Here is a 16,489-nt window from a genome sequence, read left to right on the forward strand (position 1 = left end):
ATCTCAGTTTCCTTCTTGTAAGAGCCAGCTAGGACAAACTATTCCCGTGCTGGCTAGCCTGTGGGTTCGCCTCCCATCTGACTGCCGCTTTGACGCCTGAGGGTTTTTGGTCCTTGTAGGAGCGGCACGGACAGATGGTGGACTTTTTTGTGTTTGTGTTTCAGGCTCCGATCCTCCCCGAGTTCATCCGCTTGAACGAAGTCGACGAAGCTCCAGTGTAGGTTCCTATCATCTCCTTCGGTCCGTGAGGTTGGGGGTCATGTGCAATGGTAAGATTTGGTGTCAAACGCTTTAGATCGATTCAAGAGTTCAAATGCAATGAATTCAACTCCAAGGCGCTGGTTTTTCACAAAGACTTCTCGGCTATCATCTACTCCCTCTGTACAAAATATATAAGAGCATTTAGATCACTACTTTAGAGATCTAAACACTCTTATATTTCTTTATGAAGGGAGTACAAGGTTAGTCCTGCTCTGATAGGGTAGGCTGTCATCTAAAAGGTTAGTCCTGCTCTGATAGGGGAGCAACGAAAACATCACATCAATGGTTCATTCCGAGGGCAATAGTTGTCATTCGATGGTCTAGAGACCTGAATGTAATTTTTGTTATGCATTGAATGTTTGTACTTATGATGATATTTTACAATATATCCATGTCCTTTTCACACAGAAAAAGGAAAACTGACAAACATCCAAAGTTCTGGCTTTGACATGCTTCTACTTGGAACATGGTACACTTCACTATCATATTTGTAAGATGTCAATTTGACATCGTGTTTGCACCTATGAAATTGTTTCTAGGGAATGGACCTATGGAATTTTGATATAACTATGTGTTTGTGGATTTGATTATTGCCAGCATTCATCTAGATTCTAAATCAAGATCATGGCAATAGTTATCGTCCCCAATACATCAACATACACTGAATGGGAAAAATTATGTACAAAAAGTAAAAACTATAGCTAAGGAAAACATAAATGTTGTTAGAGTACGTAATGGGCCTAATGGGCCCATTAGTCTTAGGGTTAATTAGAGATAAGAGTCGCTTGCTTAGGGGTCAAGTAAGCCTTGTTTGGGAGTCAAGTAAACCTCTCTATATAAAGAGGAGATGTATCAATCTAATCAAGCAAGAATTAAGAAGGAAATCCCTTCCCTCTTGCCCGGCCGTGGGCAAAAAGGCCCCCGGCCGGCCCTCTCGCGCCCTCCTTCTAGCAGCGCCATAACAATTTGGTATCAGGTAGCTCAGTTCCGATCATGTCTTCGCCGCCGCCCACCCCGTCGCTTCCACTGCCGACCGTCACCACCATACCGCTGGCCATCTACACCGCGCCGCTCCCCTCCCCGTCCGCGCCGCTGGTCGCATCCTCCGGCGCCGCCACCGCCCAGATGCCAGCGCCCTCCACCGCACCACCTGTTGGGGAACGTAGTAATTTCAAAAAAATTCCTACGCACACGCAAGATCATGGTGATGCATAGCAACGAGAGGGGAGAGTGTTGTCTACGTACCCTCGTAGACCGAAGCGGAAGCGTTGACGCAACGTAGAGGAAGTAGTCGTACGTCTTCCCGGTCCAACCGATCCAAGCACCGTTACTCCGGCACCTCCGAGTTCTTGGCACACGTTCAGCTCGATGACGCTCCCCGGGCTCCGATCCAGCAAAGCTTCGGGGAGGAGTTCCGTCAACATGACGGCGTGGTGACGATCTTGATGTTCAACCGTCGCAGGGCTTCGCCTAAGCACCGCTACAATATGACCGAGGTGTAATATCGTGGAGGGGGGCACCGCACACGGCTAAGGAACGATCACGAAGATCAACTTGTGTGTTCTAGGGTGCCCCCCTGCCCCCGTATATAAAGGAGGGAGGGGGAGGTGCGGCCGGCCCCCTTGGGGTGCGCCTGGAGGAGTCCTACTCCCACCGGGAGTAGGACTCCCCCCCTCTTGCCTTGTTGGAGAAGGAAAGGGGGAAGGGGAAGAGGAAAGGGGGGCGCCGCCCCCCCCCCCTTCCTTGTCCTATTCGGACTAGGGGGGAGGGGGCACGCGGCCTGCCCTGGCCGGCCCTCCTCTTCTCCCTTATGGCCCATGTAGGCCCAATAACCCCCGGGGGGGTTCCGGTAACCCCCCGGTACTCCGGCAAAATCCCGATTTCACCCGGAATGATTCCTATGTCCAAATATAGGCTTCCAATATATCGATCTTTATGTCTCGACCATTTTGAGACTCCTCATCATGTCCGTGATCACATCCGGGACTCCGAACAACCTTCGGTACATCAAAATACATAAACTCATAATAACTGTCATCGTAACGTTAAGCGTGCGGACCCTACGGTTCGAGAACAATGTAGACATGACCGAGACACGTCTCCGGTTAATAACCAATAGCGGGACCTGGATGCCATATTGGCTCCTACATATTCTACGAAGATCTTTATCAGTCAGACCGCATAACAACATACGTTGTTCCCTTTGTCATCGGTATGTTACTTGCCCGAGATTCGATCGTCGGTATCCAATACCTAGTTCAATCTCGTTATCGGCAAGTCTCTTTACTCGTTCCGTAATACATCATCTCAGAACTAACTCATTAGTTGCAATGCTTGCAAGGCTTATGTGATGTGCATTACCGAGAGGGCCTAGAGATACCTCTCCGACAATTGGAGTGACAAATCCTAATCTCGAAATACGCCAACCCAACATGTACCTTTGGAGACACCTGTAGAGCTCCTTTATAATCACCCAGTTACGTTGTGACGTTTGGTAGCACATAAAGTGTTCCTCCAGTAAACGGGAGTTGCATAATCTCATAGTCATAGGAACATGTATAAGTCATGAAGAAAGCAATAGCAACATACTAAACGATCGGGTGCTAAGCTAATGGAATGGGTCATGTCAATCAGATCATTCAACTAATGATGTGATCTCGTTAATCAAATAACAACTCTTTGTCCATGGTTAGGAAACATAACCATCTTTGATTAACGAGCTAGTCAAGTAGAGGCATACTAGTGACACTCTGTTTGTCTATGTATTCACACATGTATTATGTTTCCGGTTAATACAATTCTAGCATGAATAATAAACATTTATCATGATATATGGAAATAAATAATAACTTTATTATTGCCTCTAGGGCATATTTCCTTCAGTCTCCCACTTGCACTAGAGTCAATAATCTAGATTACACAGTAATGATTCTAACACCCATGGAGTCTTGGTGCTGATCATGTTTTGCTCGTGGAAGAGGCTTAGTCAACGGGTCTGCTACATTCAGATCCGTATGTATCTTGCAAATCTCTATGTCTCCCACCTGGACTAGATCCCGGATGGAATTGAAGTGTCTCTTGATGTGCTTGGTTCTCTTATGAAATCTGGATTCCTTTGCCAAGGCAATTGCACCAGTATTGTCACAAAAGATTTTCATTGGACCCGATGCACTAGGTATGACACCTAGATCGGATATGAACTCCTTCATCCAGACTCCTTCGTTTGCTGCTTCCGGAGCAGCTATGTACTCCGCTTCACATGTAGATCCCGCCACGACGCTTTATTTAGAACTGCACCAACCGACAGCTCCACCGTTTAATGTAAACGCGTATCCGGTTTGCGATTTAGAGTCGTCCGGATCAGTGTCAAAGCTTGCATCAACGTAACCGTTTACGATGAGCTCTTTGTCACCTCCATATACGAGAAACATATCCTTAGTCCTTTTCAGGTACTTCAGGATGTTCTTGACCGCTGTCCAGTGATCCACTCCTGGATTACTTTGGTACCTCCCTACTAGACTTATAGCAAGGCACACATCAGGTCTGGTACACAGCATTGCATACATGATAGAGCCTATGGCTGAAGCATAGGGAACATCTTTCATTTTCTCTCTATCTTCTGGAGTGGTCAGGCATTGAGTCTTACTCAACTTCACACCTTGTAACACAGGCAAGAACCCTTTCTTTGCTTGATCCATTTTGAACTTCTTCAAAATTTTGTCAAGGTATGTGCTTTGTGAAAGTCCAATTAAGCGTCTTGATCTATCTCTATAGATCTTAATGCCCAATATGTAAGCAGCTTCACCGAGGTCTTTCATTGAAAAACTCTTATTCAAGTATCCCTTTATGCTATCCAGAAATTCTATATCATTTCCGATTAGTAATATGTCATCCACATATAATATCAGAAATGCTACAGAGCTCCCACTCACTTTCTTGTAAATACAGGCTTCTCCAAAAATCTGTACAAACCCAAATGCTTTGATCACACTATCAAAGTGTTTATTCCAACTCCGAGAGGCTTGCACCAGTCCATAAATGGATCGCTGGAGCTTGCACACTTTGTTAGCTCCCTTTGGATCGACAAAACCTTCTGGTTGCATCATATACAACTCTTCTTCCAGAAATCCATTCAGGAATGCAGTTTTGACATCCATCTGCCAAATTTCATAATCATAAAATGCGGCAATTGCTAACATGATTCGGACAGACTTAAGCATCGCTATGGGTGAGAAGGTCTCATCGTAGTCAATCCCTTGAACTTGTCGAAAACCTTTTGCGACAAGTCGAGCTTTGTAGGCAGTAACATTACCGTCAGCGTCAGTCTTCTTCTTGAAGATCCATTTATTCTCAATTGCTTGCCGATCATCGGGCAAGTCAACCAAAGTCCACACTTTGTTCTCATACATGGATCCCATCTCAGATTTCATGGCTTCAAGCCATTTTGCGGAATCTGGGCTCACCATCGCTTCTTCATAGTTCGTAGGTTCATCATGATCTAGTAGCATGACTTCCAGAACAGGATTACCGTACCACTCTGGTGCGGATCTTACTCTGGTTGATCTACGAGGCTCAGTAGTAACTTGATCTGAAGTTTCATGATCATCATCATCAACTTCCTCACTAATTGGTATAGGTGTCGCAGAAACCGGTTTCTGTGATGAACTACTTTCCAATAAGGTAGCAGGTACAGTTACCTCATCAAGTTCTACTTTCCTCCCACTCACTTCTTTCGAGAGAAACTCCTTCTCTAGAAAGTTTCCGAATTTAGCAACAAAAGTCTTGCCTTCGGATTTGTGATAGAAGGTGTATCCAATAGTTTCCTTTGGATATCCTATGAAGACACATTTCTCCGATTTGGGTTTGAGCTTATCAGGTTGAAGCTTTTTCACATAAGCATCGCAGCCCCAAACTTTTAGAAACGACAACTTTGGTTTCTTGCCAAACCATAGTTCATAAGGCGTCGTCTCAACGGATTTCGATGGTGCCCTATTTAACGTGAATGCGGCCGTCTCTAAAGCATAACCCCAAAATGATAGCGGTAAATCTGTAAGAGACATCATAGATCGCACCATATCAAGTAAAGTACGATTACGACGTTCGGACACACCATTACGTTGTGGTGTTCCGGGTGGCGTGAGCTGCGAAACTATTCCGCATTGTTTCAAATGTACACCAAACTCGTAACTCAAATATTCTCCTCCACGATCAGATCGTAGAAACTTTATTTTCTTGTTACGATGATTTTCCACTTCACTCTGAAATTCTTTGAACTTTTCAAATGTTTCAGACTTGTGTTTCATTAAGTAGATAGACCCATATCTGCTTAAATCATCTGTGAAGGTGAGAAAATAACGATATCTGCCACGAGCCTCAACATTCATCGGACCACATACATCTGTATGTATGATTTCCAACAAATCTGTTGCTCTCTCCATAGTACCGGAGAACGGCGTTTTAGTCATCTTTCCCATGAGGCACGGTTCGCAAGTACCAAGTGATTCATAATCAAGTGGTTCCACAAGTCCATCAGTATGGAGTTTCTTCATGCGCTTTACACCGATATGACCTAAACGGCAGTGCCACAAATAAGTTGCACTATCATTATCAACTCTGCATCTTTTGGCTTCAACATTATGAATATGTGTGTCACTACTATCGAGATTCAATAAGAATAGACCATTCTTTAAGGGTGCATGACCATAAAAGATATTACTCATATAAATAGAACAACCATTATTCTCTGATTTAAATGAATAACCGTCTCGCATCAAACAAGATCCAGATATAATGTTCATGCTCAACGCTGGCACCAAATAACAATTATTTAGGTCTAAAACTAATCCCGAAGGTAGATGTAGAGGTAGCGTGCCGACCGCGATCACATCGACTTTGGAACCATTTCCCATGCGCATCGTCACCTCGTCCTTAGCCAATCTTTGCTTAATCCGTAGTCCCTGTTTCGAGTTGCAAATTAGCAACAGAACCAGTATCAAATACCCAGGTGCTACTGCGAGCATTAGTAAGGTACACATCAATAACATATACCTTTGTTCACCTTCCATCCTTCTTATCCGCCAAATACTTGGGGCAGTTCCGCTTCCAGTGACCAGTCTGCTTGCAGTAGAAGCACTCAGTTTCAGGCTTAGGTCCAGACTTGGGTTTCTTCTCTTGAGCAGCAACTTGCTTGCTGTTCTTCTTGAAGTTCCCTTTGCCCTTTTTCTTGAAACTAGTGGTCTTATTGACCATCAACACTTGATGCTCTTTCTTGATTTCTACCTCCGCTACCTTTAGCATTGCGAAGAGCTCGGGAATTATCTTATCCATCCCTTGCATATTATAGTTCATCACGAAGCTCTTATAGCTCGGTGGAAGTGATTGGAGAATTCTGTTAATGACGCTATCATCCGGAAGATTAACTCCCAGTTGAATCAAGTGATTACAATACCCAGACATCTTGAGTATATGCTCACTGACAGAACTATTCTCCTCCATCTTGCAGCTATAGAATTTATTGGAGACTTCATATCTCTCAATCCGGGCATTCTGCTGGAATATTAACTTCAACTCCTGGAACATCTCATATGCTCCATGACGTTCAAAACGTCGTTGAAGTCCCGGTTCTAAGCCGTAAAGCATGGCACATTGAACTATCGAGTAGTCATCAGCTTTGCTTTGCCAAACGTTCTTAACGTCGTCAGTTGCATCAGCAGCAGGCCTGGCACCCAGCGGTGCTTCCAGGACGTAACTCTTCTGTGCAGCAATGAGGATAATCCTCAAGTTACGGACCCAGTCCGTGTAATTGCTACCATCATCTTTCAACTTTGCTTTCTCAAGGAACGCATTAAAATTCAACGGAACAACAGCACGGGCCATCTATCTACAATCAAACATAAACAAGCAAGATACTATCAGGGACTAAGTTCATGATAAATTTAAGTTCAATTAATCATATTACTTAACAACTCCCACTTAGATAGACATCCCTCTAATCTTCTAAGTGATCACGTGATCCATATCAACTAAACCATGTCCGATCATCACGTGAGATGGAGTAGTTTCAATGGTGAACATCACTATGTTGATCATATCTACTATATGATTCACGCTCGACCTTTCGGTCTCCGTGTTCCGAGGCCATATCTGTATATGCTTGGCTCGTCAAGTATAACCTGAGTATTCCGCGTGTGCAACTGTTTTGCACCCGTTGTATTTGAACGTAGAGCCTATCACACCCGATCATCACGTGGTGTCTCGGCACGAAGAACTTTCGCAACGGTGCATACTCAGGGAGAACACTTCTTGATAATTAGTGAGAGATCATCTTTAAAATGCTACCATCAATGAAAGCAAGATAAGATGCATAAAAGATAAACATCACATGCAATCAATATAAGTGATATGATATGGCCATCATCATCTTGTGCTTGTGATCTCCATCTTCGAAGCACCGTCATGATCACCATCGTCACCGGCGCGACACCTTGATCTCCATCGTAGCATTGTTGTCGTCTCGCCAATCTTATGCCTCTACGACTATCGCTACCGCTTAGTGATAAAGTAAAGCATTACAGGGCGATTGCATTGCATACAATAAAGCGACAACCATATGGCTCCTGCCAGTTGCCGATAACTCGGTTACAAAACATGATCATCTCATACAATAAAATTTAGCATCATGTCTTGACCATATCACATCACAACATGCCCTGCAAAAACAAGTTAGACGTCCTCTACTTTGTTGTCGCAAATTTTACATGGCTGCTACGGGCTTAGCAAGAACAAATCTTACCTACGCATCAAAACCACAACGATAGTTTGTCAAGTTAGTGCTGTTTTAATCTTCGCAAGGACCGGGCATAGCCACACTCGGTTCAACTAAAGTTGGAGAAACTGACACCCACCAGCCACCTGTGTGCAAAGCACGGCGGTAGAACCAGTCTCGCGTAAGCGTACGCGTAATGTCGGTCCGGGCCGCTTCATCCAACAATACCGCCGAACCAAAGTATGACATGCTGGTAAGCAGTATGACTTATATCGCCCACAATTCACTTGTGTTCTACTCGTGCATATAACATCAAACCATAAAACCTAGGCTCGGATGCCACTGTTGGGGAACGTAGTAATTTCAAAAAAATTCCTACGCACACGCAAGATCATGGTGATGCATAGCAACGAGAGGGGAGAGTGTTGTCTACGTACCCTCGTAGACCGAAGCGGAAGCGTTGACGCAACGTAGAGGAAGTAGTCGTACGTCTTCCCGGTCCAACCGATCCAAGCACCGTTACTCCGGCACCTCCGAGTTCTTGGCACACGTTCAGCTCGATGACGCTCCCCGGGCTCCGATCCAGCAAAGCTTCGGGGAGGAGTTCCGTCAGCACGACGGCGTGGTGACGATCTTGATGTTCAACCGTCGCAGGGCTTCGCCTAAGCACCGCTACAATATGACCGAGGTGTAATATCGTGGAGGGGGGCACCGCACACGGCTAAGGAACGATCACGAAGATCAACTTGTGTGTTCTAGGGTGCCCCCTGCCCCTGTATATAAAGGAGGGAGGGGGAGGTGCGGCCGGCCCCCTTGGGGTGCGCCTGGAGGAGTCCTACTCCCACCGGGAGTAGGACTCCCCCCCCCCTCTTGCCTTGTTGGAGAAGGAAAGGGGGAAGGGGAAGAGGAAAGGAGGGGCGCCGCCGCCCCCCCTTCCTTGTCCTATTCGGACTAGGGGGGAGGGGGCACGCGGCCTGCCCTGGCCGGCCCTCCTCTTCTCCCTTATGGCCCATGTAGGCCCAATAACCCCCGGGGGGGTTCCGGTAACCCCCCGGTACTCCGGTAAAATCCCGATTTCACCCGGAATAATTCCGATGTCCAAATATAGGCTTCCAATATATCGATCTTTATGTCTCGACCATTTCGAGACTCCTCGTCATGTCCGTGATCACTTCCGGGACTCCGAACAACCTTCGGTACATCAAAATACATAAACTCATAATAACTGTCATCGTAACGTTAAGCGTGCGGACCCTACGGTTCGAGAACAATGTAGACATGACCGAGACACGTCTCCGGTTAATAACCAATAGCGGGACCTGGATGCCCATATTGGCTCCTACATATTCTACGAAGATCTTTATCGGTCAGACCGCATAACAACATACGTTGTTCCCTTTGTCATCAGTATGTTACTTGCCCGAGATTCGATCGTCGGTATCCAATACCTAGTTCAATCTCGTTATCGGCAAGTCTCTTTACTCGTTCCGTAATACATCATCTCACAACTAACTTATTAGTTGCAATGCTTGCAAGGCTTATGTGATGTGCATTACCGAGAGGGCCCAGAGATACCTCTCCGACAATTGAAGTGACAAATCCTAATCTCGAAATACGCCAACCCAACATGTACCTTTGGAGACACCTGTAGAGCTCCTTTATAATCACCCAGTTATGTTGTGACGTTTGGTAGCACACAAAGTGTTCCTCCGGTAAACGGGAGTTGCATAATCTCATAGTCATAGGAACATGTATAAGTCATGAAGAAAGCAATAGCAACATACTAAACGATCGGGTGCTAAACTAATGAAATGGGTCATGTCAATCAGATCATTCAACTAATGATGTGATCTTGTTAATCAAATAACAACTCTTTGTCCATAGTTAGGAAACATAACCATGTTTGATTAACGAGTTAGTCAAGTAGAGGCATACTAGTGACACTCTGTTTGTCTATGTATTCACACATGTATTATGTTTCCGGTTAATACAATTCTAGCATGAATAATAAACATTTATCATGATATAAGTAAATAAATAATAACTTTATTATTGCCTCTAGGGCATATTTCCTTCACCACCGGCCACCGCCTACACCCCGGAGGAGATCACCTGGGTCCTCAACAACCTCATCACAGCCGTTCAGGGGATCCGGCTGTACCTGATCAGCCCCTATGGGCCGCCGCCTCCCCTGCCGCCGACCGCCGTCACCGGGCCGCCGGCCCTGCTGTGGTACTCGCCGCATCCAGGGGCCTCCGCGGCGTTCACTGGGACGCTGCAGCCCCAGCTGCAGCTGCCGCCCCCGCCCCACGTGTCAGCGCCGGCTCCTGCCGCGCCTCCAGCGCCCATCGCCGCCCCCGCGCCGTTGTGGCTGCCGTGGCAGCCGCCGCACCAAGCGGCCTTCGCCGCGCTCGCCGGGCCATTGCAGCAGCCGCTGCAGCTGCCATCCATCGCCACCACCGCCCAACCCTGGCTGCAGTGGCAGCCGCCGCTCCTGGCGGCCTCCGCCACGCCTGGCGCTCCGTCGCAGCAGCCGCTGCCGCTGCCCGGTGCGCCACCGCAGCAGCCACCGCCGGTCAGCTCCGGTCCCGCATCGACCGCACCGGCAGGAGTCCCACTTCACCAAGTCCAGTCCCCGCCGTCGCCGTCACCGTTTTCTTCTTGGATCGCGACCCGCCACGTGTCGGCGGCGGTGAGGCTGCAGGCCGCTGCGTGCGGCCTCCTAGCGCGTCGGCGTGTGCGGGAGATGCGTGGTCTGCAGCTGCCGCTCCTCCAAGTTGCCCTTCGCTGCCCAAAGGACCTCGATCTCATCCGCTGTGTCGGGGATCTTGGGCATGCGGTTTCCCCCACGGGCGGCGGGCATGCTGTTTTCCCCGCGGGCAACGACCTCAAAGTCTGCGACATCGGCGGTTGGGGGCGCACCCCTCCTCGTCATTCTCCATCGCAAGCCCTCCACTCTTCCCTGTGCGGTGCAAACCAACAGCCGTCCGGCAGGGAGAAGGCATGGTGTCACCGACAGCAGCGCACCGCGTAGCACCACTGCATTCCGCCACCGGCCGCCGCGAGGGCGCCTCTCCTGGTCACTCTTGCGACCACTTCCAGGTGGTCATACACATGCACTCCTTTTGTCCAGGTGGTGTCCATGGGATCCAGGTGGCTGTACACGTGCACGTCCGACGTGCGGATGGTGTCTACTTTTTGTTAAGGGGTCCAAAATAAAGCGTCCCAGTCCATTTCAGGTTGAGAATAATAAAACAAGCCGAGATGTAAAAGGCTTGTTTTTAGGTGTTAGGTTTTTGTTGCGTCGAGTCATGGTTATAAGTTGGTTAGGCTGCAGCTCGAGGACAAGCTGCATGTCCAGGTGGGGTGTAGTGTTAAGAGTACATAATGGGTCTAATGGGCCCATTAGTCTTAGGGTTAATTAGAGATAAGGGTCGCTTGCTTAAGGGTCAAGTAAGCCTTGCTTGGGAGTCAAGTAAACCTCTCTATATAAAGAGAGGAGATGTATCAATCTAATCAAGCAAGAATTAAGAAGGAAATCCCTTCCCTCTTGCCCGGCCGTGGGCAAAAAGGCCCCCGGCCGGCCCTCTCGCGCCCTCCTTCTAGCAGCGCCATAACAAATGTAATATGTAATGTTGCTATGATTCTAACTATCATATTTGTAAGATGTCGATTTGACATCGTGTTTGCACCTATGAAATTGTTTCTAGGGAATGGGCCTATGGAATTTTGATATAACTATGTGTTTTTGGATTTGATTGTTGCCAGCATTCATCTAGATTCTAAATCAAGATCATGGCAATAGTTATCATCCCCAATACATCAACATACACTGAATGGGAAAAATTATGTACAAAAAGTAAAAACTATAGCTAAGGAAAACATAAATGTAATATGTAATGTTGCTATGATTCTAAAGATGTGATTCTTATCATCCCAAGAATTGTTCTTTACGTACACTGCACTATTTCTACAAAATGAGTCAATCAATATAGAAGCATCTCCGAAAACTAGTCAATCAACACACATACGATTTATGCAGTAAGAATAATGACGCAGTTGTTGCTTGTCAGGTTCATCAGCGAAAGGAGGACGAAAACATATTGCATGAAGGCCAAGTTAGATAGCAGTATTCAGCATGTGACTTTTGAGATCTGTCATCCTGGATTAGCATATGCAAAATAGGCACTAGTATTTGGAATCCAGCATCACACTTCTATATTACTTCATCAAAAGAAGATAATTGTCTGCCATCAGCTATCTCCGACGAGCATTTGGTTTTTAATCAAGTTTGCGACGTAGTCAGCAACCCAGAAGGATCCAGCCTCCGTGCAGCAGTAGCCGTGTGTATGACCTTCTTTCTCGACCGACAAGGCAACCCCTGGAGCATGCCTTGAGATCTGTATTTTAACACTCCCAGACAAATTAACATGAGCAAAGCTATCCATGATACAACATAACAACTCGCATGATCAGAATAATGCCGTTGAAATAATGAATGTGATCTATTCACCTCTTCCAAGTGAGTTAGTGGACCCCAGTGATCATCCACACCGAACAGAAAAGCAATTTGGTCCTGTTTTGCTCTGATGAAATTCCAGTCCGGCTCTTCGTGAAGCTGAAGTGCATAGTAACATGGTCAAGAACTAACTGGTTTGCAAGTAGAAAATAGTAAGAAACTCTAGTATAGTACTGCAAGTAATGCAATCGTCTTTGCCATGTAATGCAGCTGAATGTAGCATTATAATACTCCTATAATACTCTTGTGACCCATAATGCAGCTGGATGTAGCATTATCAACATTTACCTTTTCGAACTCTGTCTTTGCCATGAAAAGCACATTGCGCATCGTATGGTACTGCACGGTTTGCAGAAAATGAGCACATGTCTCGACATGTTTTCAGATAAGAGAAAAATACAAAACAGATGGCCAACTAAATAGGAAGAAGCTCAGAGCACCTGCAAGAGATGGCTACATCCAGCATCAATGGCTGCTGTAGACCAAGAAGATCCAAGGAACCTTTTCACAATGCTCCTCGTAACTGAAGCCTGGAGTGAGCCGATGAAAGACACTAACAAACTAACCCCTTTACTAAGGAGAGATGACCTGACACGTTCATTTGAGAAGATCAAGTTCAGAGAAACAATAATATTCATTTGGGAATAGGCATGATGATCATTTCAACTTTGAAACTCAAAATTAAGGTACTGAATAACCTCCTATAAGATGATAATTAGGACTAAGAATAGCTATAGACAGCTATATATGTTGGTTGTCTTCCTAGTTGCCTACTATCTAGCAACCTGTATGTGTTGTGTTGCTTGTTCAATAGAACAACAATTTTAGATTTTTTTCCCCTATCACGGCTCATGCTATCACATCGCCTTGTTTGAATTATCCAAGTTTTGTGGAGTAGCAAACCGGTATTGTTGTGTTGATAAATATACATAAAAAAGCAACCAAACTCTAAAGAATTTACTACCTTGCAACATATCCAATTGCTGATTGCTTCATAGCATTCTTGTTCAATGTCAAAAATGGATAAAGCCCCACAAAAAAAATTACCTGTCCAGGAGTGTCAAAAACAAAAATGAAACAGCAAGTACAGACTTAAGGAAAGGACTTTGAAAGGAGTGCTAGACTTGGATAAATACTCATACCTTCTTCTGAAATCTTTTGCATATTTCCAGACCTATGTACGCGCCAATAGAATGACCCACCTACATTTGATACAGAACTAAGCTTAGATGCTTTGTTTCATGTACAAGCGAATCACATACTCTTCAGTAAAAAACATATTAACAGCTGGATCAAATTGTACATAACTAACAGTTTTGTACAATACTGCAGAAAGAGTAAACAAATCAAGCGCTTCAGTACTATGATGTCTTCATGCGCAAGCCAAATGAACTACATATGAAAATATATTTATGAAGATATTACCCCAAAACAAAATGATCATGGGCCAGCAAGTCAAGCAGAGGTGCAGGCACCTTTCCACAAAATTCACTCAGACTTTCCTTTTCCTCTATTCGGCTCAATGTAATACTTAAACTATATGAAGTTTTAAACACTTGTATTGTAGAGTAAACCAACTAAATTGTCCACCTAGTAATCTAGCATAGGACAGCTTGGATTTAATAAAAGGAAGCTTGTGTTGGTGAAGACAGAAGCATACCACAATTATGGACTGTTCGGTATGTAGAAGCTCTTGCTCAAGAAAATCAATCTGCAAACATGGACATGAGAAATATGAGTAATCTATTCTCAATAGTCGAGAAAAAGATGAGAGAGAAAAATGAAACAGGAAAGTGTTCGCCTGTTCCTATTAAGTTTCAGAAGAGTGTTTCTTTTTGCAGCAGAAACAAAATTACGAAGAGCAGTTGCAGTTGGAAGCGACAAAAGCATGCCAAAACGAACCTTGTGCTCAATCTGTTCGTGTAATGAAAACAATCGTCCGTGCTCGTAATCCTGTCATGGGTAGTGTAACAATCATATACAGCAGCGGCCTTAATATGCTGACCAGACAGTAAAAAACAACCATATCATAGTAAACAACTAAACATCATGCCAGAGGAGCAATAAAAGAATGTGCATTGACAAGGATTATTGTTGTGCATTTATTCCTAACCATGCCAGTGAATAAGGATGACAACTTTGAAACCAAGATGACCAAAACATTGAAATTGTTTTGTTTAACAGAACAAATTATTGAGAAGCAGGGGATTGCCAAACTTTTATCATAGCAAGTAGTGAATAGAGCGCACAAGTGGAACACCAGTTCTCAATAGAAATTTATAACCTGAACCAAGTTATGAATACCACTAAGAACCTAGAAAATTTCCTAACAACCTGATGCTTTAGAAAAACCCCTCTACGTATCTGTCTAAGGGAAACCACTAAGAACATCCAATGCTCTGAAACTATGATAATCCCAGACAATCCATCACCATTTTTAACTGTCTTCCATAAATATAAACAATACATGTGACTGTCCCTTGTCGATTTCAACATGACGATATGAATCACACTGAAGAAATCTGTTTATTACCTTCTGCCCATGTGAAATGTGCCCTATCGCTGAACAATGCACAAGGTTCATCAGCAAGCAACAACATCAATACATTGACGAAAATACACATGGATCAAGCAAGCTTACCCGTAACAGATGCCTGCCCGCCGAGGTTTTCATACAGGGCTTCGACAAAGTCCCTGTAGAATCCAACAATACCTGCCAGCCACACAGAAACATCAGAGCAACACAAGCCCCTGACTGACGGATCCTTCTTCACGCATCAGCACTTCAACACATGAAAAAGCAGAGATAATTTATGGCGCGCCGGCGGTCACCAACCTGGATTGCCAGGGACGACCAGAACGTGGAGCGACGGCGAAGGCTCCCTGGATCTTATCTCGAGCAACTCCGTGGCGAAGCTGCAGAGGATTTGATTTCAGACTTCAGTAACACAAGCAATTAGCGCCAGCTGCGGATGCGGAGAGGGCGGGTACCTGGAGACCATGCAGGTACTGGCCGTGGCCCGCGCCTTCAGGGGGAACGGCGTGAGGAGCCCCGCCCTCTGCATGCTGGATCCGGCGCCCGGCCTCGCCCCGCCGCCGCCGCAGGCCGCCGGTCTAAACAGCCTGGGGAGCTGCCCGACAGAGCGCCGTGAGAGCCGGGCAAGTCAGGGGGGCGATAAGGTCGAGGGAACAGCGCCTACCTGGGCTCTGCACCGGAAATCAGCCGCGCGCAGGCACGATCCTACGCTGCACGTATCAGAAAGGGGAAATTTTGGTGGGGGTTCGATTCGTGGGAGGAGCGCGGGGGCTTACCCATCCAGACGGCGCCGGGGGAGGAGGAGGGGGAGTGGGCTCCGGCGACTCGCCCGCCGGGAGGGTGCCGCGCGCCGCCGGAGAAGAGAGGGTTCAGGCTTCGGAGCGGCAGTGAAGACTGAGCGGGTGGTTCGGTCAGCTACCTTCCCACCGATGGATCAGGGGAACGCCGAACACGTGACAGTGGTCATTATTCCCAGTTTTCCCAAGTTTCTTTCAGAAAATAAACCTTCCTTTTTTTTTCTGAACACACTACAGACGCAAGGGCTCATATACACGCCCATACACTCACCTCTATGAACGCACACACGCACACTCTACCCCTATGAGCACCTCCGAAAGACTGAGCAGACATATCATATTAAAATTTACAAAGTCACCGTAGACACCTCGTCATCAACGGGAACGCCTCCTCCCACTGAATGCGCAGCGCTGGAAATGCTGAAATAAATCCAGGAATAAATACGAGCATCAGGACTTGAACTCTGGTGGGGCTGGGGATATCCCTTTCAAGACCCATAGATACATACAGTACATTGTTGTGTTTGTTAATTTTATTATTGTATATTTAGGACTGTTACTGAAGTGGTGGAAGTCGCATCTCTCAAGATTGTTTCTCTTTTTTCACTCTT

The 16,489-nt window shown here is 46.0% G+C and overlaps 1 protein-coding gene and 1 pseudogene across 4 annotated transcripts; one reads left to right on the forward strand and one right to left on the reverse strand.

The window, feature by feature from the left end:
* The first annotated feature begins 1,254 nt into the window (after nucleotides 1-1,254).
* Nucleotides 1,255-11,764, forward strand: LOC147982037 (uncharacterized; annotated as a pseudogene).
* A 340-nt stretch (nucleotides 11,765-12,104) lies between these two features.
* On the reverse strand, nucleotides 12,105-16,029 carry LOC125546166 (alpha/beta-Hydrolases superfamily protein). Of its 4 annotated transcripts, none has more exons than XM_048710334.2 (14): nucleotides 15,858-16,016; nucleotides 15,746-15,786; nucleotides 15,537-15,676; nucleotides 15,382-15,461; nucleotides 15,187-15,258; nucleotides 15,079-15,107; nucleotides 14,448-14,498; nucleotides 14,206-14,256; nucleotides 13,688-13,747; nucleotides 13,510-13,592; nucleotides 12,986-13,133; nucleotides 12,834-12,884; nucleotides 12,540-12,644; nucleotides 12,105-12,426 (listed from the first exon to the last, which is right to left on the reverse strand). In XM_048710334.2, exons 1-14 carry the CDS (start codon nucleotides 15,859-15,861, stop codon nucleotides 12,280-12,282), a joined length of 1,062 nt encoding a protein of 353 aa, XP_048566291.2. In that variant the 5' UTR covers nucleotides 15,862-16,016; the 3' UTR covers nucleotides 12,105-12,279. The 4 variants fall into 4 exon arrangements, with proteins under 4 accessions (XP_048566291.2, XP_048566294.2, XP_048566292.2 ...); XM_048710337.2 differs by having other exon boundaries at nucleotides 15,746-15,791; nucleotides 15,858-16,014; XM_048710335.2 differs by having other exon boundaries at nucleotides 15,537-15,752; nucleotides 15,858-16,029.
* Between the last annotated feature and the right edge of the window lie 460 nt (nucleotides 16,030-16,489).

The sequence above is a fragment of the Triticum urartu genome, chromosome 3A (assembly GCF_056163025.1).
Source record: "Triticum urartu cultivar PI428250 chromosome 3A, HENAU_Tu73, whole genome shotgun sequence".
NCBI classification, from domain to species: domain Eukaryota; kingdom Viridiplantae; phylum Streptophyta; class Magnoliopsida; order Poales; family Poaceae; genus Triticum; species Triticum urartu.

What these genes read in the sequence shown, in the direction of transcription:
- LOC125546166 (XM_048710334.2), bottom strand. An exon ending in AGTACCTGCATGGTCTCCAG is followed by an intron (nt 15,462 to 15,536) that starts GTACCCGCCCTC and finishes AATCCTCTGCAG; the next exon opens with CTTCGCCACGGAGTTGCTCG. An exon ending in GGTCGTCCCTGGCAATCCAG is followed by an intron (nt 15,259 to 15,381) that starts GTTGGTGACCGC and finishes TGTGGCTGGCAG; the next exon opens with GTATTGTTGGATTCTACAGG.